This window comes from Corvus hawaiiensis, chromosome 2 (genome assembly GCF_020740725.1).
Source record: "Corvus hawaiiensis isolate bCorHaw1 chromosome 2, bCorHaw1.pri.cur, whole genome shotgun sequence".
NCBI classification, from domain to species: domain Eukaryota; kingdom Metazoa; phylum Chordata; class Aves; order Passeriformes; family Corvidae; genus Corvus; species Corvus hawaiiensis.
The window spans coordinates 56,769,164-56,792,537 of NC_063214.1; the positions used below are offsets into that span (position 1 = coordinate 56,769,164).

Below are 23,374 nucleotides of genomic sequence, written 5' to 3' on the forward strand. Positions count from 1 at the left end.
AGCCATGAAGAGTTAAGATACACTCAAGGCTAAAGAAAAATAGCCCGCTCTGGTCAAAATCATTTATTTGTAAAGGGAACTGGGGTTGTGCCTGTGCACCCAGAAAACAGGCAGGTGCATATCTGGATTTTGGTTAGATGAGGAGTGAACCTGGAGAAATCCCACAGAAATCAGTGTCATTGTCCTAGCAATAAAAAGGTGTGTAAGAGTGTAATTTTAGCCAACAGGCATACACAGACTCCAGTCTCTCCACCACTCTCTACAGCATCAAAAAGGATATATTAAATAAGTAGCATGATAAGGAATGTCTTTATTCTGTAGCAAACCCTGCTTTAGAGGGGGAGTTGAAAGCATTCTTGAATTTTAAGCAGCAAGAACTTCAGTAGGAGGTTCTCTCTGGCAACAGTTGAAAAGGCTGAAGAAGACATTCGCACAAAAATGCATCAAATTCCAGAAATTCGACAAGACCGGGTTATGAAGCTGAACAGCGTTGTTTAAAGCAGCTGGCAACTCTCTGATTTATTTCACCTGTCCTTTTCATACTGCCAGGGAGAGTCTGCCCCACATGTGAGAATCAAGTCATCACTGCAGGCCTGATATCATGCCAACTCTCCTGAATAGCAAAAAAAAAGTCTATTCTGTTTAATTGCCAGGTGTCAAGCAGACTCATTACAGTGTACAGAAAGCTCTCTGTGCCACAGATCAACCTGAAGAGGCTTATCTTTGTGGCTGCTGTCTATACAGACATAATTAAATAAAAGCAGATGGAGGAGGCACTAAATAATTATGACTGCAAGATAAATAAAATGCTGGGTAAGTAACTTCAGAAGTATAATTTAAGCATCTTAGATAAATAAAAAGTATCAGCATCTTCTGTGATGTTTTCACACTGAGGTAGTTCAGAAAATTAAAATAATCAAGAAAACAATGAAGTGAAGTATTAAACTAAAAATATTAAATATGTGTGACACACACATAATAGAAAACAGGTACAAAGTCATTCTGACTCACTCTTCCTACAGGCAAATGCAAATATTCTCTGTGTCTTTTGCTAACGCATGTGCCGATTAATCTTGCAATCACATTATCACAAAACCGTGTTGTTTGGCACTTTTTTTTATTTCACAGAACATAAAGGAGCTGTCCCTGTTCTTTACAGCCACAACTCCATAGAGATCCAATCACGGGGACATGCCAAAGGGTCACTTTAGCTGTGCTAGATCTTGCCTGGCAGGCCCAGCTATACAGAATTTCCTGGAGTTTTTGCAGTGAGGTGTATCGATGCCTTGGTCCTTCTTCAGCTATCAGACATAGACCCCAAGTCACTGTGCTGCTCAGTGTATCAAGGTCCCACTCCTACAAACAGTAAATTTTCCATCAACTTCCAAGCGCTCTGGTTCCCCACCAGGTGCCCCAGGTGCAGACACCAAGCCACGACAATCGATTGTGCTGCCATGCTCTTCACACAATAAACTCGTGCAAGGTGCAGGGGCTGCGAGCCTGGCTCTGGGCACCTGTGCTTTCCTACTGCCCCCTAAAAGATGAAAGGGAGAAAATCTGTTTCTCTTTGCATTCACAGTGAGATACGGGGGCATATATCAATAAGACTGTTCACTCTCGGCTGAGGTACCCAGCTGAGCATCCCTTCTGGAACCAGAAAATAGAAAAGAAAGAAAAACTTGTCAGACTCCTGCAGCCTGAAGGTTAAAATGCAGGAAGACAGTGTGTACATGGGGAGCTTTTGTGAAATGTTTTGCAGCTGCGTTCCCCTAACACAGCTATATCTAAAGAACAGTTAAGAACATGAGGATTTGAAGTAAGTGCAGTGCCAACCTAAAAACCCCGTTCAGCCCACCGCTGGTCTTAAATGTTTCTTTGTAAATATGACATTGTGTAGCCTGCTGCAAAGTATTGTTTGTTCAGTGCCAAGTAGTCTGCAGTGCCATTAACTGCTCCTGGGAAAGATCCAGTTAGAAAGTGGGACAAAATATCCAAACAACACTTTTGAAAGAATATCTAATCCACATTGCCTTAACCCTCTAAATACGTATCTGCGTAACAGAATAAAAGTGCAGGTATTGCATATTTTACAGATACATAAGATGACCACATAGTGGCCCTATGAGATCCTTGATCCGCAATCTCCTTTCTGATCTGTGTGGCAGATCTATTCCTTGCTTGCATGTCTTACTGGTTTTCTGTCCAGAGGTTTACAGGACTATGTTCTTTGTCCACAGAGAAAATAAAATGTCCTTAACAAATGTCACACATAACAAAAAAAATCTAACCTACAAATATATCAGTGGAAAATATTACATTTTCTAAAATGGTCTTTTGTTGCAGTGGGGATCCTGCAACACGCATATATCAAACCAGGAGTCCCGTGGAAAGGAAATATATATGGACAGACAGATTCTTGATAGCTGTTTCAGAGATGTTTATTTCTCCAGCCGCACGGCCGGGGCTCTGCCGAGGAACTGTCCCAGTCACGGGACCAAGGGTCCTTCTGCCCGCGCAGGGAACACAAACCAACCAATGGGAACGAGGCTGAGCAGGGACAGGGAAGCCCCGTGTCTGTGCCCTCAGGGCCCCCTCTCCCAGGGCTACACGGCAGGGGAGGAGACCCCAACAGTCTTTCAGTGGGTGTGACCCAAGATCATAGAAACACACTCTTGTTTCATCAGCCACAAAAGGTAACTAAGCACAGCAAGCTCAGCTGTGCTTTTCAGCAATCTAGGAAGTCAACCAGCCAGAAGGTTGAAAACCAGTCATCTAAACAAGCATATATAATCTTTGCCCATGAAAGAAGCTATGACCTCTTTTGAACCATGGGATAGTATTCATTATTGCAAGAAAAGCTTCACAAAGGGAAGAAAATTAGCTGTGTCTTTCAGTTAGGACATGCCTTCTGCACAGCCGGACTACACAAAGCCATTTAATTATGGCAGCAAAGAGCTCAGCAGGGTAACTTGCCTTGAGAAACAGTGTGTGTTAGATTGTGACCAACACTGCACAGTCACCCATCAGCTTGGGCTGCACACAGTATGTATTCCCATCTGTCTCAAGAATGCCAGGCAGATAATCCTGTAGTCATAACCTACTGTAAGGAAGAGGCACATGACAGCTGGGTCAGTGGCTACACTTGAACCCCAGACTTGGAAGGCCTCTATTCAACACTTCTTTAAATTCAAGTTTCAAAAAGTTTCTAGCCTCCTATCTGTAAAAGGGAAAGTATCACTTGCATCTGTGCTGAGGCACTGTGAAGACAAAAATTTTCCAGAAAGATACTTTTATAACTTACAGTATAGAATTCTGTCAATCAGCTTTGCCAGAGATGACATCAAACTGTGTACTCAAATAATGAAGGAAAAAAAATTATGCAGTCTTAATCTCCCTCAAATCTTTCCTATTTTGCCATCCTGTTCAGCCCATCTCATCCATCTCACAGACTGATTAGCTTCATTAGAGATGCACCTGTCTTCTCAGTTTAACTTGTGAGTACTTGAAGACAGGCTGCAATGAAAAATCTGATGTCAACCTGTGAATTCACATTCAAAACCGCTGAAACCAGAGTCCTGTGGCAACAGTTGCTTCCCATTCCCATTTATCCACTGTTCAAGATCTCTGAAAACCACACTACCATTCCCTTTGGTTTACAGCAACCCCAGCCTATTTTCAAAGTGGGCTTACATTCCCAGTCTGGAAGCAGCCCCTCTCACCATCTGTTTGCAAGACAGAAGACTCTCCATTGTCCTTGTGTCTTTGGAGGTTAAGAAAAATCTCTGATATTTTAAAGAAAATATAAGTGGTCTGGATTTAAATGGGAACAACCACTAGCATGATGACTAAGGAATGCTTGCTGGATACAGCATAAAGTACTTCAAAGAGTGTCCTGGGAGGAGAGGGGAGAAATGAGAAGAGGAATCAAAGAGATTTCATGCAAGAGACATGAATGGTTTCCAGATGTAAGATCAAATGCAGGTCACTCTGTCAATGGATCAGTACACAGGTCACCATGTACTGAATTCAGAGGTAAGTGGAAGTAGTGGAGGCTGTTATACTCTTGCCAAAATCTAAATTAAGACAATATTCACAACAAGCAAACAGAAAAATATAAAAAGTTAGGGGGCGGGAAACTAATAAAGTCCAACCCCTTTTCACCCCAAACGTCACCTCCTCCTAGGTCTTCTCTATCTTTGGCTTTATTGTTTGCAGTTGCAGCTGATTCTGTGTAGATCCTCTGTATTATTTACTTTTGCCCTGTTCACTGGGTGTTTTCTTCCAGAACAAAGGTACGGCAAAAGATTTGCAGTTTCAAAACTGATTAAACAATTAGCTCATGCTTCCTCTCCACCTAAAAATGATGGCCAGCTTCACTGTAGACTGATGGGCTACACCATCCTTTGGCTGGGAAACAGAGACACCCATCTACAGACACAGAGTCCATCATATCTTCCTACAGATACCAGGTGCTATTAAAGCAAAACTACTGCTAATCCCTCATTTAGGGAAATAATAAAATAAACAAAAAGCATGATTTCTGAAAAGGCATACTATTTGATCTGATGCTTTTCAAACTGGATCCTAACAGCTTTCACTGAGGCTGAATTAAGGTCTTTTGAAATTTGTAAAGATTATTGCTGACCTATTTAAAACAAAAATAAACAAAACTAATGGGAAAAAAAATCATTCTGCTCTCTTATTTTTACTACAAAGAGAGACAGTCACACAGCCTAAAATCACAACCAGGTATAAATTTTGACCATTCTCAAGAGAGCCACTGAGATGAAAGCATTTGCTTGCTGAGCTTCATTGACTGAAAAACACTTGACTGGGTACATTTAAAAATGCTGCTTATCTGAACTGTTTTAAGAGATTAGTTTGTATATTTATTATGTTAATATTTCCCAAGTAAGATTTGCAGTGACTTATTACAGGACATATAACTTTGCAGAGCCCTGAGTCATTTAAGCTGGTACCTTAGTCACTAAATGCCAGCTACACTACTGCACACCACCTCAGTCTGTCTCTGGCAGTAAGCCAGTTTTGCAGATCCTCTTCCAAAATCCAGGTTAGAGTCTGTCTTTCAGCAGGATATTTCTCAGTGGTTTATATTTTCACTGTCACTAGCACGTCAGTAAGACTGCATATCTTTTGAGCTCTGATTAATTTTGCCTTGACACTATTGAAATGCCAAGTATGACTTTAACTCAGGTTCAGAAATGTTAATCAGTTTTGAAATATCCATAGATTGCATATATATCAAGGCCTATAAATACTCAGAGGCATCTGTCAGGATCCACATGGCATTAGCAGTCTTGTTTCTCTCCAGGCCCACAGTCAGGTGTTCATCAGTACTGATAACGAAATACATCATCTTGAAACAAAAGGATGTGGCCTTTTATTAGAGTCTTCTAAGATAAAAAATATAAAGACATAACTCTTCTAAGATATACATTAACTTGCATTCTCAAATAATATTTTGATTATTTACTTTTTCAGAGCTGCCACTGGCCACATTGGTAAAAAAATTCTGTCTAAATATTGATGTCCAAAAAAAAAAAAAATTCCCAGAATCACAGAATATTCTGAGTTGGAAGGCACCCACAGGGATCATTGACTCCACCTCTTAAGTGAATGGCCTGTACAGGGATCTAAAATCCTGTGTCTTGGATCTCTGCATAATTAGATCATAATCATAATGTGATTTCTGTGGTTTAAACCTCTACCATTATGCTAGGTATAAAATTTATAGGAATCTCCAGACTTCAGGATATAAAATACTCATTAATTTTGTGAAAGAGGAAGAAACTTCCCCCAGAGCAATTTTATTGCTGAACAGTCTGCTACACTGTATTAGGTCTGCTACTTACGCTGGAGCATTTCATGCTGGAAACATCAAGATCCTGTACTTCAAGCCCTCATGCTAAGCTAGAGAATAACCTGTATTCTTATATTCAGCTTAGTAGGAAAAAAAAGCTCACAGAAACTATGAGCTATGCCTTCATCCACAAACCAGCCAATCAATGTACTCAGCCAACCTGGAAAAAACAAAAAGAGCTTTCAGTCCATAGCCAGAGGTTCATGCACTGAAAATTGTGCTCTGGAAAGACCATTCCCAGAAGAAAGGGTATGGCCATGTTTTCCAGCCAGATCTAAGTCAGGGCTGATTTCAGTGGCACTGTGACAATTTGCACGGGCTGGGTACCCGGCTCCACGTTCGGAAGTGGCACCTGGAGCACACAGCTCTTGCTGCAGCCGCTGCCCTTCAGAGACACGGTGGATGCTTGGAGTCACTGCTAGAAAGACCCCTCTGCTTTCTTGGCGCAGCTAAGCCTCCTCCTCCTCAGGGAACTCAAGATGCTCACTGAGATGTAAACTACAGCCAGCCTATCCACCAAAAAGAGGTTGTGCCAGTGTATGCATGGGATTGACCAGTGCCCATCACGTGAGGACTTCCAAGGAAGGGGGGTGCCTTGAGGAAAATTCCCAGCGGATTTTCTCCCACCAGGAACAACAGAGCACAAAGGTCTCTCCTGCAAAGAAGGTGGGGAACTGTCCATAATCTCCAGCTTTCCTGAGGTGTTAAAGAAAAACCTAAATTGTTTCAGGATGCTCAAGACTGTATACATTTGGAAACTCTGCCTACAAGGGCACGAGGGAGACCTTAGGGTAGAGAACAGAAAGACATTCTTTTAGGAAAACTGAAAGGACAAGAACTAACACCTTCTAAAGGGCATAAGGAAAAGTTTCAATTGGAAGTCTCATTCCGAAAATAATTTATGGTCTCTCAAGCTTGGCTGCCGTGGTCTTGGCAGTGAGGCACAGATCTGTCGGTCTCTGAGTTACCTCAGAATGCGGAGCTCACTTTTAAGAACTTTTAAGCTTCACTTTGAATTAATTTTTAATTAGGTACTTTTTAAAATTTTACTGAGAAACCATAACACATTATTTTTGGAAGTTCAGTTTGGCAGAATGAAAAAGGGCTAGCATTGCAGAAGGGCTGGCACTCTGCAAATAAAGACCTTTTAGAGCGCACCCGAAAACCACTTATACTTTGGCAAAACCACTTACAGTTGTACAAATTTGCCCAGTATCCATCTAGAGAATATGTTTCTCTGCACTGAGGAGGAGGTACCAGTAATGAGAACAAGAGATGCCAGGCCTGTGCTGGGGTGCTCATCTTGCCTCACCCCACCTACCAAAGACTGAGCATGCAACACTAAAAGGAAAACAACTGCTTTTGCTCTCTGTGTTCCCATGCTCATACACACGAACACTTTCCTACCAAACCAACCTCCTCATCTGTTTTTGAAAAGAAAACTCACAGACTTCCTAAGCAGTCTGGGTTGCAGGCTTGTCTAACAACCTTGGGCTGTCAATCCAGCAGCAGTCCACTAGGTCTGCTTTAAAAATGAAGCTGTGATTAGCTTGAGGGAAATAAAATTTGCGTCTTACAGCAAGCTCTTAAACTGCACTTTCGACAATCTTCAATGATACAAAAAGGGAAGGAGCTCCTTTTTGCTGTCATTATATGTGAAAAACACTTGCAGGCTGACCTGGCTTCTCATATATTACTTTTCTACAGAGATTTGCAGCAGTGTCTCAATCGTCTTCCCCCACCTGCTCTGCCAAATTCTTATGGTACAAGCACTTCGAAAAAAAAAGCACAATTGCTTGAAATTACACTAGAGTCAAATGTTGATAAAAAGGTGTCACAGAGGGAATGAAAACTAACTGCTGTGAAATTTAATGAAACCCACTGTGTGCCAAGGGCATAGGCAGCCAAATTGAATTTAAAAAAGTGCCAAGCAGAGAAGCTTGTAATCAGACTAGCCACTATGTTAGATGAGATAAGCAGAATTACTTTTTTCTATCACTAGATCAAAACAGACTGCAATTCTTATGCATGAGATGAAAAGTTACAGTATTTATCTTCCCGGCTTCCTGTGTTCTCAGCACCGGATCTCCGGCTTAGTGGCATGAAATGGAATTTGCCGTCTCCAGTGTAAGGCTTGTCCCAACCCTCGCACAGTTCTTTCCTGACAGTTTTTATTGCAAATTGTTATGGAAAAGAGGAACAAGCTAATCAGAGTTGTTAATGGCTCAGCATAAACTATCTTCAGCCATGGTGGCCCCTTCCACAGCCTGGCCAATGAACTGAAGTCAATAGGGGAGAATAGGAAATAGAAGATAATGCCAGCATAGGACAAGGACCCTGTTCAACAGTGCTCACATGGAGAACAGTTGCCAGAGCATCACTCCACTGCAGCCTGTAAAGGAATCATTTTACTCCTTAATTATTATAACAGCATATTTTGAAACTGTGCTAAGAAAAGCCTGATCTCCCAAACAGAACTGCTTGCATTCATTTGGGGAGTAATCCCTCAAACTCTGGTTAAGGACATGGGACAAAAATGCTGTGCAGCCCATCTTTGTTGGAAACAGCTTCAGTACATTAATTTCTTCAGCTGTTTAGGGGGTTATCAGTAGTCTTGGCTCTGGGCCACCCAGCGTGGCTCAGGGTCTGCATCTTTGCCTCACTGATGAGTTTCAACACTGCAACCTGCTTGAACTTGTAACCTGGCCCAAATAGCCAGATTCTCCTTTTAATGGTCTGCTAGGAAAGCTGGAATACTTTCTGGAGAAAAAGTTTCTAGCAAGAGAGGAGATTTCCAGTACTGAACAAAGCTCTCCAAAACCAGCCATTGTGTTTCTTATAAAAGGATTTCTCATAAAAATGTCCTGACTTTTATCACGACCTCTTGATTTTGCAGAATGTGCCTGTAATGGTTTCGGGGCTTGTGTTGGCTGTAAAGAGTTTTATGCCAGTATTTAGTGCCATTCATCATGTTTTTACTGCCAGAAAAAGAACTTGAAAACTAACAGAATTCCTTGAAATCTAAAACACTCTATAGCACAGCAGCCTTATGTTTCCTATTTTCCTGTGCATAACCCATACCACATCTGAAATACCCTCTGCAAGTCAGCAGTACCAAAGAATACATCTGTCTGCAGGTATGGCAAATGGACTTTACAAGGAAGTGAAGTTCCTCTCCTCTCACAGCCCTCTCCATTCCCACTTCCCCTGCTTCCCTCCCTCCCTGCCTCTGACTACTCTCTCCTCTGCTCATACCTTTCTGAGGATGCATTTGAAGTAAAGGAGCTTTTAGGGGAATAGAGATCATCTGAACTTTAGCCCTGAAAGTAATACATTTGTCATTTGTTACTAAGCCAAAATTTAGAGGTCTCCTTTTACTTACTCCTTTACAAAGCACACAAGAAATGAGTCAGCATCAGTTCTTATCATATTAGAAATGAAATAAACCCAAATCTCCCTCAATTTCCCCATCTGACTTTGTTTCAGTTAGGACTTCTTTGGAGCAGCAACTGCCTCTGCCTTTTTCCATATCACAATGGATTTCAAGAGTTTCCTGCATTATAACACCAACAACCATAACAGAAGCAACACGGTACACCTGGGAATGTTTGTACAAATTTGCCAGACAGATTGTACTAATCTCCAAACGACATTCAAAGCTCATAGTCATGTAGCAGCACCTGGGCTGAGTCAGAGCAAAATTTGAAGCAAATTTTCTCTCACACATACGCTCCCGAAGGTCCCTCAACATCAGTCTACCCTGGTTTCTATAAATTCCCCAAACAAAGCACTTTATAGTACATCCTAGTAACCCTTCCCAGTAACTGGCATTCAGCTGTACTGTGCCTGACCTGAATGACTTGTAATGCTCCGAATATCAAGTTTGTCCTCAATTTAAAAAAAAAAAAAAAAAAAAAAAGTATTCATAAATAGGCTTTAATTTAGCTGCAGGCTTAGACAAAAACCTGAACTTGTGAAGAAGTCAGGGAGTGCACTCCGCAGAAGTTGTAAGGCCATTTCTTATACACCACTGTGTTAGCAGGTTTCATATCCTTTCACAGGGTGCTGTATTTCAGAAGCAGCTTCTCTTATTCCAGATTGACCATTCATGCCTTTATCTCAATACTTTCTCCAACTCCACATCCCTTTGCATTTATTAGAAAACTATTCTTCTCAAAATAACAATACCAATTTATATTACAAAGGCATCTTTATTGGGAAAAAATGCAAGACAACTGGACTGTCAGATTGGAAAAGAAAGGGTCAAATCTTTACGTTACTATAGAATTCATGTAGTGTTTATCAGAATTCTGTATTTTCTGCTTAATACTCTCTGAAGCTCTTTAGATTCTGCTACAAGATAAAATAACAATGAATTCTAATAAGTAATTGTTTAGGTGTTCCTTCATTATAATTTTTCTTCATATTCCTACAAACTACTGCCAAGCTTACATAAAAGTCTGTTAGCCTAGTAAAGAACTGTACCTGCAAATCAATTCAAAGTGGTCAGTCCTCATGAAAGATTGGGGCTTATCAGGCTTATGCAAGAAAATGTGGACTCAGCTGAGGGTGCAGCAGTCCTCTCAACAAAGACTTTTGTTCTAAGGTGTTAGTCCTCATGCAGTTAATATTCCATACCTGGGGAATTAGGTAGAATCTGGCATCCTATTAAGGTCTCTGCCCTGCCACAGAGCAGCAAACTCCTCCAAATCCCTCTAGTCACAATAAGTAGCAACAGTGCTGAGCTCCAGATCCTCCCTTCCCCTGGGTTCCATTAAGGAATACTGCTGTTGATTTCAACAGGTCAGGCTCTAAGGAAGAGCCATTCTGGAGGGGGGAAAAAAGTCTGCCTCTGTTCTCAGATGTACCTGTGACATCAGGGGACTGACAGTGGAACAAACAATGTAAAGGAGATCTAATCAAGCCTGGTGAATCAGCCTTATCACCAGCATTGTCAGGGTGCAGTGACCATGCCCAATTTTTCATGCCTGAGAAGATATAGGACAGCTACTAGAAGGGATCTGTCAAACGCAATATTGCCCCTCTGACCTGTGATGTCTTGTGGTGGCAGTCATCCCAAAAACAAGGACAGGATCCTTTCTTGGTTCTCTGTGACTTAAGGCCATCTTCATATGGTCTGAATGCCACTTAGGACCTCGCACTTGTGCAATATAAAAAGCTTAACATCACTGAAGTCAACAAAGGTGTTCCACAGAACCAAAGGAAATCCTTGAGTGGGAAGCCAGCCCACATGATGGCCACCGCAAGGCAAGTGGCCGTGGTTGGAGTTTTGGGCGTACGAATACATCCTGTGTTTGTTAGTTACACCACACTCCTTCCGAACTGCTCACTGCATGGAGTCCATACACTGGCTGCTCTCAAGTTCTATGCCTCACTTCTTTGAAATGATGGAATTTGAAAACTGCCTTATTTTACTTTGTGAAGCCAAAGTTAAAGTCCTAAGATAGTAGAAATATATATTGGAGAAGTAAAAGGATGTGAGCAAGGAAAGAAAAATGTAGGTTGAATACTGTGAAAGAAAAATTCCATGTGGAATGCATAGTAAGCTGAGTTTCCTAAGAGAAATGAGGAAAAAATAGAAATTACATTGACATTTAACACCAGACTGGACGAAATCCTGGAAAATACACCACTGGGAACATTTCTGTCCTGTCAGTAGGGCATATGACTTCACTCACGCTGGAAAATATTGAAACATTTTGATGCCTGAATGAAGTTCCCAGCAATATTCAAATATCTATTGAAATATCTCAGGAAGCAAAACAAGCCAGATCTTTCAATGCAGAAACAAAATGACTAACTCCAACCCAGGTTCTGCTCTAATCAACACAAATGCAAAGGATCTGAAATGAAGTAACTCTGAATTTCCTCTGACTCCACACCAGCAAAATAGATTATTTGGTCCCCTGCCTCACGTTTTCTAAAGTTTCATTAGGTTATGCAAGCAAAACCTTTTGAAATTAAAAGTGTCACAGAAGTGCTGAGCAGCATTGTTTCTTTCTGATAAAAGAAGGGATAAAAAAGCAGGAAGACTGAACTTCATTCTACAGATAAATAGAACAGCACTCCGGGACTTCTTTAGATCAAAAATTCTGTTCTTAATGCAAAATTCTGCTTAAATGCAGCACAGCTGCAGCAATATTCAAAACATTGCTTTTATATTCAACATCAATAGGATGACAAGAGAAGCAAAGAGATTCTTCCCAATATTTTAGCAACATCTTTTTTTTATATAATACATCAGCATTTCCATTTTAAATGTGCTTCCAAAGCACCTAAAATCTTACTTGCAGAATTTGCTCCAGGCTGAAACTCTGCATGGGGCTTTTTTTTCCACTGTATTTAGTCAAAATTTATATTAGGATTAAATATAATTTTTTAAAAAAATGAATATGTATTCAAAACAATTCAGTATAAACAATTTAATTCACTGGGGTAGCTCTTCAAGAATAAAGTCATCATCAGAACCACACCCATTTAGACTAATGTCAAATCCAATAATCCTAGAATAGAAATAGTGATGTAATTTGTACTAAGCGTCACTGACTTCAAAGGACGCACAAAAATTTGCAGCCTGTAAGCACCCTGATGCTTTTTTTAGGAAGATTTTGAAACACCAGAAGAGTTATCAGAAGTGGTTGAGAACAGAATTAAAAAGCTAAGACAGCTAAGTATGAGGGCTACTCTCCACATCATTTGTCTTCTTCAAGTTACATCTCCTCTGTTTCAGCAGCATTACAACCCCTGGCTTGCTCTGCACTGTTGTGACCTTGCTGGCAGGGATGGCCTCCTCAGAGCGACTGATTCTGCACCTTAGGACCAGTAACGTTTATCACTGATCCTTCCTTGCTAACCTGTTTCGTGAAAATGGTTGGTGCCAGCTTAAATAGCAAATTTTGCTAACCAAGTCTCCTTCAGTGGGACTCTAAGCAAACTCCCACAAAAAGCTGTGCTGTTAGATCTGTCAGGGCAGCAGCCTTTAGCAAGGCTGCAGTGGGAACTTCTGTGACCAAGGTGAAGGCAACCATACAAAACAGTATCACATCTTGAAAATATACAGAATGTAAGTCCGCACCTTTCTTTACCTCTTACAGGTAAGTACCTGCTGTCTTGGATTCCCTATCAGTCAGACCTGATGGCCCACGCATCGAGGAAAGATTCAAGTAATACAGTCTGTATCTAATTAAGAGAGCAGGAATCTAAGTAATGTCCTTTTATTAACCGATAGAGGACGTATATTGCATTGGTTCTTATATTGCATTCAGGCTTCAATCCTGAATTTGTCTTATATTTTAACTCCTATCTGAATACAGGAGAGAGAGAGAGCTGGCTTATCTTCAATAAAACATATGCTACAGAATCTTTAAGATAATTTCACTGTCTGAATTCCCTTGTCCTGAACATCTTCCCAAACAGTAACACTTCCCTGCCTTACTTATTCTGGACTCCAAATCTAAATCCAAGAATTTGACTCTAGGCTGTGCCACAGTATGTGAAGATACCTTGTAGTGCTGGGAAGCAAAGACTTAGCATAGGCACAAGCAGTCAGAGGATTCAGTTTAGCAAGTCGAAGTCTAGCTGAAAGGGATGAAGCTGCAAAACTATACAGTGCATTTAATCCTTTGGTGGGTGGCTAGAGAAAACTGGAGAAAGAACTAGTGTGAAACACACCAGCTAAGAAGCAGCTTCTATACAGGTTGTTCTGGTAAAGAAACCACAACAAAGTGCAGCTTGCATGGATTAAAAGCCACCTAAGTGTTGGATCTTAAAAGAAAAAAAAAGACAAAATATTCCTTGAGAAAACATAATTTTGCAATGATATATTCTTGGTGCTACATTTTTAACATTTGCATTAATGATCTGGAAGAAAAGCAGTCAGAGTAATTCACCACTGGAACAACTTGTGGAGATCAGGCTTTTCTCAAACTTAATTAAATACCATTTAGAAGGTTTTTTTTCCTCAGAAATACACTCTAGTTCAAACTGAAATTACATGAAGGCTGTCCTATGACCCATTCTACAGCAGACCTCAGACTAAGTAGTCACAGTGTTCTCTGCTGACTTTATTATTGCTGAATCAATGAGCCTATGACATGACACACAGTCACTCACTAGCAAAATTTAAGTGTTGCTTTTCTTGTTTGCTCTTGTTCTGTTACCTTGGGGAGGCTTCTGGTCCTTTCTTTTGCCTCTCCTGCAATGTCTAAATGTGCACACAGATGCTGGATTGGTACCCAGCCTGCAGCTTGTCTTTGTCTAGGATGAGGATTGCCCTGTCACATGTTTACAGGACCACAGCAAAGTCCCTGAAGTTTTGCATTCGACAAGAGGAAGGTGTGACTAAACAGCCCTGAACACCTAACTTGCAGGTGAAGAAGAGGCCTTGATGTTGGACAGAAGCAACATCAAGCCCCTCCCTTGCCTCTCCCCAGAAGTTAGCCTTTCAAAAAATATTTTTAGGCTGAAGAGGATGGAAGAACTAAAATGTCATTTTTGCAGTTTTTTTAATGTCTGGTTTTTTTCAGGTACAAATTACAGGCAGAGATGGCAAGAATATGTACAGATGGGGGAAAGGATGAAATTGCTTGGGAGAACCACAAAAGAGTCTGGGATCACTGTTTTCTTGACAGAAGTCTCTTGACCATCTCAGATCTTCGCTGTTCCCGCAAGGCTTTTCTCAGTTACATTTTCTCCCTATAGGCAGAAAATTATGCTGATCTTAGTCTTCCAGGCAGAAAGCAGAAAGCCTCACTTCAGCTGTCAGATGAAATAATGGTTACTGGTCAGCGCCTTTTCCTCCAGCTGCACAAAAACCTTTCCCAGAAGTTTCTAGTTCCTGTAGTCAACTGGAACTACTCTTCGCAAAGCCCCTTTCTTAGCCAGCCTCAGAATCAAGACTGTTTTGCTCCCCTTGAACCCCACAGCTGTCTTTAACTGCCAGCCGTGTTTCTTGAAGCACAACTTCATTTCAGTGACTCCATCTCTCCAAAGAGCCTCTTCTTACATTTTTAACTGTCTCCCCAAGCAAATCCTTTGAGGGAGAGCTTCTCTACATGACCCCACAAGGCCACAACTTAGCATTCCTTCCTCCTCTGTCCCTTACATTTTAGTATCATCTCACCTGCAAAGTCATATTCGTCCATTAATATGCAAACAACTTGCAGATTATGTTTAGATCTGTCTCTTTAAAATCTTTATCCCAAAATTGCAAAGGCTTTCTCTGAGATTTCATCACAGACAATGCAGGACCAGAACATCACCCCACACTCGACATTCTCCTCATCTTGAGGGATCAGTCCTTATTTTTCTGCCCTCTGCACCCAGCAAATGTTTGCCCTGAGCACCTTATGAGTGATGGAAACTATTATGGCCTCTACTGGCACAGAACACTTGGAGAAGGATTCTCCAGCAATTTCATATAGTACTGAGAGCATTTTTCATAAGGCCACATTTTACTTTCTGAGACAAAATCAGAAGTTGTTAGGAACTGTGTCCCCTTTTTCTCGAATAACCAAATGCTCCTTTCATCACCCCCTGTTTCAAGAGCTCTCCAGATTTTCTAACCAGCAATTCAAGGACCATAGTTTTGGGAGTTTCAGCTCTTCCACATAAGGGAAACAAGACAGAGAAATAAGGAGAGGAAGAGTAGACGCCACTGAAAACTTTGCTCATTTAACAAAGGGAGTAGCAAAACTCGTGCTTCGTTAGAGTGCAATCAATGAATGCTAAAGATGACAGTAAACGTGCCAGTTACTGACAGCCACATGGCTACCACAGTCATGGAAAGGGTTCACTTCTCACATGGCACTCAGAATCAGGGCCATAGTGACAGGTTCAGAGAGGTGTCTCAGCCAGCAGACTGGTTCATGCTCTGTTCCCTCGGATCCGTACTCTGAGCTTCGTTTAGCTGTTCTACGCAGCAAAAGGGAGTTCTGAGCTAGTGAAGATTTCATTCCTGCATGCTGACCATTTTAATGAAAAGCTTCACCTTGCCAGCGTAATGCTCTTTAAATTGGCCATCCTTGCAGTACTTGTGCCTTTTGATCCACTGCCTCTCATAAAACTGGCTAACCTTTAAGTTCATTATGTTCTTAAAAATATTGCTATGTTCTTAAAATCATTGCTCTGCATTTAGAGAGTGAAACTATTCACCAAATTAGTATGTCATATCCGAGCTACCTACCTGCAAATTTCTTGTTTCTCCATTTAAGTGGAATTGACTTGCCACGGCACAATGAAAAGGAGATCAATAATTACAGACTCCAATTTGCCAAAGATTTGTTAAACTTCACTCCTTGCTGTCATATCCTCTATAATTATGGTCGAAGACTGTATCCATCTACATGACTGTGCCCTCAAGAGGTTACAGATAGCATAACTTTCACCTCCATTGTCATTTCTTCGAAGCAGTCCAAGAGAGATGTCCAGGAGGCATGTTCTGAGAGACCACAGCATCAGTTTGCCAGCTGTGGACTGCAGACCACTGATGTCCACTGCAGAAAAGCCTGGCCTTGGGAGGTTGGATACTTCTTGTCACCCACCACCAAATTGCCTTAGAAAAAGCTAAAAGCATTTGTTTTTCATGCATGCAATTGCTGTAATGGTTACAGAGCTGCCACGTGATCATGTATGGGAAAGGAAGCGGCTCCCACAGTTGTGAAAATGAGGAAAAGTCTATGATGCAATCTTTCTAGTAGGAACAAAAACTCCACATGTTTCATCCCAGAGTCATCTTAAAATACATGTATGCTCTGTAGCCAGGATCATCTGAAATCGCAAATACAGACTAAGTACATAGGATCAAGCAATATCCAAAGAGCCCTTCTGACTCTGCCTAGATCTACAATTTCTTGCAGGTTCTGCCATTCCATTTTCATCAGAAGAGCAGATTTATGGTATAAGCACTCATGAATAATTCACTCCCTTGAGCTGCCACATGCAACTTGGGGAAATCCCAGCTATAAAACCTTGGCACCATTTAGCTAGCACAAGCTGCACTACTTTTTTACAGGTGTTATTCCACTGACCTACTTGGAGTTATTCCTCCTTCACAATGCTAGAAGAAAAGGATCAGGCTGTTTGCTTACCAGCTCTGGTAAGCAAACCTCTCTGCCCCCTCTTCATAGCAGTAAAAATGCTTCTAGTGTTGGAGTAAGTTTTAGCAACCTTAGTGCTTTGGCTCACCATAGATTCAGTGGCTTGTACATCTACCCTGCTCTTGGGCCTCCTGTAATAATCCATTCTCCATTGGCTCACTTCCTCCTCAAGTCTGTGTTTTTTAAATCATGTGGAGAAACTTACTTGGATCCTAAACAAAAGGAACACAAGTAAAGACATAAACTAGCGACACTGAACCTGTCTTTATGCTGGTTTCTAACTTCAAGAGAAATGTGGTTTATTCCAACACTTATCCTCTGTCACTGGAGCAAGAGCCCCAGAAGGGTATGGGTGTAGATGCCTCAGACAAAAAGAAAGTGAAACCGTTTAGCCACCTCCCTGTCCTAACGAAGAGGATGAATTAATAGCATCACTCAGTGGCTGCTTATTTTCCTAGGCTTTTCCTTCATACAAAGCTAGCTGGGAGTTCTTCTCCCCAGTTAAAAAAAAAAAATTATAAATGTTTTATTTGATAAGATCTCTAAGTGGAGACCAACTAAATGACAATGAGTGCACTGCCACCAAACCATATTCAAAGCCCACATCATGATTGACAGTTAAACCTACAACTGCAATACAGGGAACAAAGAGCTGGCATTCCCTGTTTGTAAATAAGGTGAACAGCTCACGGCTATCTTGACATAAAACAACAGAGTAATTATAGTGCCTAAGTTAGACATCTAAGTAAATGTAGTCATGTCATTTAAACAATTAACCTACACTGATTTATAGCAGCTAAGGATCTGATGAGGGATGTAAGAAACTCCTCTTTACCCTAATATGTCCCTTCAGTTTATCCAAATTACTGGCTTTCACCACCTGGCCTCTGCCTTGTGCCCCCCCAGTTAGGTTTTAAGCAGGTTAAGAAATTATGGTTCTCACTTTGGTCTTCTCTTACACACTTCCAGCAGTGCTGAATGAAATGCGAGACAACCATAAAAGCCAGTAGAGGGGAAAATTAGGCATGCTGTGTAACTAATGTCTGAACTGTAAGCAAAGTTGTGGGCAATTTTCATTTCATATCACAGGTTCACATTTCTTTGAATTGTCACCTACTGAGAACAAGCACTACCTGCTCATGCCCTTTCAGGCAGGATGGGATGCTGCCTGATCAGCTTGGACAAGCTTCAGGGGTTGCCATGGTGTGCTCTCAAGGAACCTCTCACCTCCTTGCCCAGGAGCCACCATCCTGCCTCAGAGAAGGGACCACACCTTCAGCCCACACCAGTGTCATGGGGGAGCGGGGTTCCTCCTGCATCACTCGGCCATCTGCCTGCTGCTGGGGCTGCCGTGTTTGCTGGGATGGCTGTAAGCAAACAGCTGGAAGCTCCCCTGCTGGCCCTGTTCCACAGGCACACGGGGGAGCATGGTCACGAGAAAGGGGCCAAACACAAATTAAAACCAGATGAGCCGAGACAGCAGTTGGAAAGAGGGGGTGGTTAAAGCCTGTGATGGCTCTAAGAGAAAAAAGTCAGACAAAGCGGGCTTGCAGATTGTCACCAAACTGAAAACCTCCTCCACCCCCGACTGCCTGGCTGGAACTGTATAATGGAGCAGGTTTCAAGAAACCGCAGCTCCCAGAAGAGTTAACTCTCCAGCAGCTGCTGCACTTTCAAATTGTCAGACAGATTAAACACAGGAATGCCTGTGGGCCACAAAACTGAGGGAAGGGTGAAGTGATGGGTCAGCTTGCTCTAAAGTGCAGAAACTACTCAAAAATTTGGAGAGAGGACTCCCTCTGGCCAGGGGGTAGTTACACTGGTATCATCTGGCTGGAGGCTTGGCACAGGGCCCTTTCCCTGCCTCAGCTGTCCACACCAAGCTGGACAGTTAGTGGAGTTTTTGTCTTGTGCTTCCTTAGAAGCTGCAGACATGGCATGTAACCAGACTGCCCTTGCAGGGCAAGCATGTGTTTGGAGGGGAGAGAAGTGAGGGTTCCACTACAGTCCACTCCTCTGGGGCATGAGCCAGGGTGCCTGGCTGGAATCAGACACTGCAGGGCACCCAGAAAGCTGGCACCTGCACTGCCTCAGCATCCAAAGCTCAGAGAAATATGTTACCTTATGGGGGCAAGTGAGTGCGAGCAGTGGAGCGCTTGAATAAGGCAAAAGCGAGTGCCACTGATCCGCATGTCACCGATAACAAGAGGGTGATGATTTACTGGGAAAACTGCCCTGCAAAAAGCACGCTTGTGGATCCTATTTATTGTCTCATACCCTTCAAATACTCTTACAGTTACAGAGACGCCACACAATTACAAGTTAGAAAAAGGAACAGAGGTAATTCTCCCACACACTGTCTAGCCCATGGAGCCAACAAACCTGTGGCACCATCAGCGGGCAGCGTGGGTCAGCCAGCCCAGCAGGGCTCCTCCCAGGAGATGGTAGGCCACCTCCATCAGGGATAAACAATTCACACTTCAAACCTGGGCCAAAAGCTTGTTGCCAGATCCGTGCAGTGGCAGACAGCAGAGCTGGAGGGAGCTTTGCCAGTATTAGGGGTAGGAAGGAGAAAGAGAGGTTGTTCCCATATTACACAGCCTCTCCTCTCCCAAACCACAATGCTCCATGTGGATCTGTAGCCCACATGCTTCTCCAGGTACGTCCAACTCAGCTCACAAAACTGCTGTGAAGATGCTGGCCCACAGAAGTTGACTTGCCACGCTGCTCTCAAAGGTCACATAATGACCAGACAGGGGCTTGAGCACAAGAGAGCACAGGCCACTGTGTCTTTGGGCCACTTTCAGGCAGCCACACAACCAGATCAGTCATTGAGGGAGCCAAGTGGTCTCCCTCTCTAGGAGAAAGTCTGAATCACCCCTTCCTCTTCCCAAAGCACCAGGGGAGTCTCCACACGTGCAAACAAATAGCCTGGACACCCCCATCCCCTCATCGCAAGAGCACTTACCCCCCAGGAACTGGATGCCTCCTGCCACCCTGCCCACGGTCCTGGAGATGAGCTCGGACACACAGCAGCCCATGAGCGCTGTCAGGGCCACCAAGAGAAGCAGCCCGCAGCCCAGGCCCGTCACCACCGTGCAGATCCTCCACTCGGCGCTCGGGATGGCCTGGAAGGAGGCATAGCGGCCACACTGCTCCACCATCACCGTCATCTGGCGGCTCTCATCCCGAATCGGGTAGGAACACCTCCGGAAAGTGCCGAAGGAAACAGACTTCTCCAGCTGAGACCCCAAGAGCCAGTAGGGCATGAAGAAGCCAACACAGGAGGCAGCAGCGCAGAGGAAGGAGAGGAAGGCCCAGACGACGCCGGCACAGGTGAGGCTGGAGGCCATCTTTGTATCTGCTCCAAGACCCCTCACAATAGGAAGACACAAAAGTAACTGTGTATTTTAGAGCAGTTTTATGGATAATCCGGAATCTTTCAGCCTTGACAAATCCTCACACTCGGAGAAGCTTGGATCCTAACAGCCAGGGGAATATTTCCTCCCATCATGAAGTCAAAGGTCCCTAATTAAATGACAAAACACAAAAAAGGAGAAAAATACAAGTTCAGTAACACTGACATTAGAAAAAAATATTTGTCTGCCAGAGTGTTTTTCCTTCCTAGGGGACTTCTGAAGTAGACATGCCACTTTTCTGTCCCACCCTTGCAAGAAGACCCTACAATCATTCTCAGTGACACCAGCTTCTGTGGTCAGTGTCATGGTGGTGACAGGCAGCCCAGCTGGCACAGGCTGCTGTGCACATCCAGGAACACTGTGCAGCCACCTTCAGGGGCTCCCTGTGTACTTGCCTCACTCTTCTCCACTGTACATCCTGATCTTTCCAGTACCGATAGAAAAAATAGATGAGGTCTTGCTTATCCTTAGTTAGATAGACCTTCCTCCTGCAATACCTGGATAATGTACTTCACTTTATAGATGGTCCTGCCGCTTCAGTGCAAGACCACTCACAGTGCCTAAGGTATTTCAAGATCAGACTCTTGTGACAGAAGTAAAATTTATTAGCACAACCCCAAAAGAAGTGTTACAAGACGACATTTTTTCCAGCACTCCAAGTTGTTTGGCATCTCTGTGCAAAAGTAGCCTTTTATCACTTGATGTCCCAAAGTGCCAGAAACCTGAACTCCAGGTGGGCTTCTGGTAAGTGAAGACATTGCCACATCTTTTGGATTCACCCCTACACAACTCCAAGAAGCACACAATTAAAACACAGAGGTCTCTCTTCATATTCCTGCTTGCATTCAGCCCAGCTCTTCTTTGCCTCTTCCCAGCTCAAACCCAGGAGCCATAACCCTTTTGCATCCTTCTCAGACAACTCCCAGCCTTTAAGCTCAGTATCAGTGCGGCCAAGTGCATTTGACTGTCACAGAAACCTACATGCCGTTCCCAGAGGCTGGGGGTGTATTTCTTGTTAAATTCATGCTGGATCATTATTCTAACTGCATTTGTAAATTTATGATCTTTTCTCACAGTTGCTGCCAAATTAATTCTGATAGCTATTTACAAGGGCTTTTTCTTCTAAGCATGATTAGACGCCAGTCAGTGAATCCAATTCATGAAAAGGCAATAAAATGAATACTACTTCAGCACAAGGAGGGAATGTAGAGAAAGTTTGTCAGTGAAATTAGCCATGTGCACTACACAAAAGTTTGTTTACTTTTAAAACACTAAGAAGAAGAAATCTCTTCTGTAATATTAAAAAGGCCTCTGCTGCTACTGGAGAAGAGTACACCTATCCACCCATAGCCTATCCACAGAAATGCCTTTCAACCTGCAAAACGCCAAACCCCTGGGGATAAAAACTTGCCAGAGAGGCATGGGGGGGCCACCATTCCTCCAGAAGCATCATCTAGAGAAGGATCTGTCTGTGTCTTGGCGTGGCAACAAAAGTCTAAGCCAAAGTGGGTCACGGCACGTAGGGGAGTTCATTCCCTGAATCTCGGGAGGAGGTACGGCTGCAAATAGGGGACAACATGGAGGGTCGCAGGGGTAAGACCTGCAAATCCTCCGGCTCCAGCGAGGCAGCAGCTTTGGCTCACCGGAGCCTGCCAGCTCACAGCCTGGGCGCTCTCCCGGGAGGCGGACTCGCCCCTCCGGCCCCGAAACCCCGCTCCCCGCCCTCCAGGGGTAGGAGGGGGCGGCGGAGAGATACGGGTTCCCCCGAGGGAAGGCGGCGGCCGGGAACCAAAACTCGCCGGGGTGATGCCAGGAAAAAACTGCGGGCGAGCGGGCGCAGTGCCCACAGAGCCGGCAGGGTGGGGGGGTGCCGGGCGGGGCAGGCTGGGGGCAGGAGAGCCGGGAGGGGCAGGGGATCCGGGTCGGGCAGGAGACGCGGGAGGCGAAGGGGTGGTGAGGACAAGGGGTCCGAGAGGAGCAGAGTGGGAGGGAAAGGAGAATGCGGGCGGGGACGGGCTGGAAAGGCAGAGGTGCCGAGAGTGCGGGGAATCCGGGTGGCCAAGAGGATTGAGAGCCGGGAGACAGCGGGGACGGGAAGGGAGAGCGGTCCGGGGTGACAGGGAGATACGGGAAGGACGGGGGCCCGGGAGAGGAAGGATTCAGGAAGACAAGAAAATGAAAGGGCTGGGAATCCGAGCAGGGAAAGGAGTCTACAGAGTCCGGTGCAACGGGCAAGGGATGCGGCCAGGCTGGGTGTCGGAGCGGGGAAAAGGAACGCAAGAGGGAAAGAGGGTCCGGGGATGCAGGGGATGTGGCCGTGCGGGGTGGGGAGGGGTCGGGGAGGGAAGAGACGTTCTGAAGGCTCGTGGATCCGGAGTCATGCAGGGGATGCAACGTACCGGGAGCGAGGGAGGGCAGGGGTTCGAGAAGGGAAGGGGGTACAGGGGATCCGTAAGGGGCAGCGGATTCAGCCGCGCAGGGAGTGCGGGAGAGGCGGTGTCTGGAAGGAGCAGGAGTGGCGAGGGGTCTAGGAGTGCCAGGATGGGGGCAGGCGCGGTGCCGGGGAGCGAAGGGCTACTTACGGACACGCCGGGCGTGTAGGCTGCCCGCCGCGGCTGCCGGGAGCACATGGGCGCGGGGCCGGCGGGCGGCGGCCGCCCCAAGCGACTCTACCCGCGGTCCCGGCGCGGAGGCGACGCGGGAGCTCCGAGGCGGGCGGGACCGGGACCGGGACCCTCCCCAGCCCGGCCCGTCCTTTCCTCCGCACGTTCCTGTCTCCCCCCGTTTGATTCCTCGGGAGGCAGCGCACTCCGCCGCCTCTCCTCCCCCTTCCCCGCCACCGCCTCCCCGGGCGGGACCCGCCGCGGTCGGCGCAGTTGCGGGGCCGCGGACGGGGCCGGGGGCGAGGGGCCGGGCGGCGGCGGGGGAGCGGCGAACGGGAGAACGGGGGCGCGTCT

At 44.5% G+C, this 23,374-nt stretch overlaps 1 protein-coding gene across 1 annotated transcript in view; it reads right to left on the reverse strand.

Annotated features, from left to right (window-relative positions):
- LHFPL6 (LHFPL tetraspan subfamily member 6) overlaps positions 1-23,289 on the reverse strand; it is a 139,553-nt gene extending 116,264 nt beyond the window's left edge. Inside the window, exons 1-2 of the mRNA XM_048295174.1 lie at positions 23,000-23,289; positions 19,967-20,526 (exon numbers count right to left, since the gene is read on the reverse strand). Coding sequence (XP_048151131.1) covers positions 19,967-20,351 — 385 coding nt within the window. The 5' untranslated portion in view covers positions 20,352-20,526; positions 23,000-23,289. The remainder of the gene's footprint in view (positions 1-19,966; positions 20,527-22,999) is intronic.
- Positions 23,290-23,374: the final 85 nt, after the last annotated feature.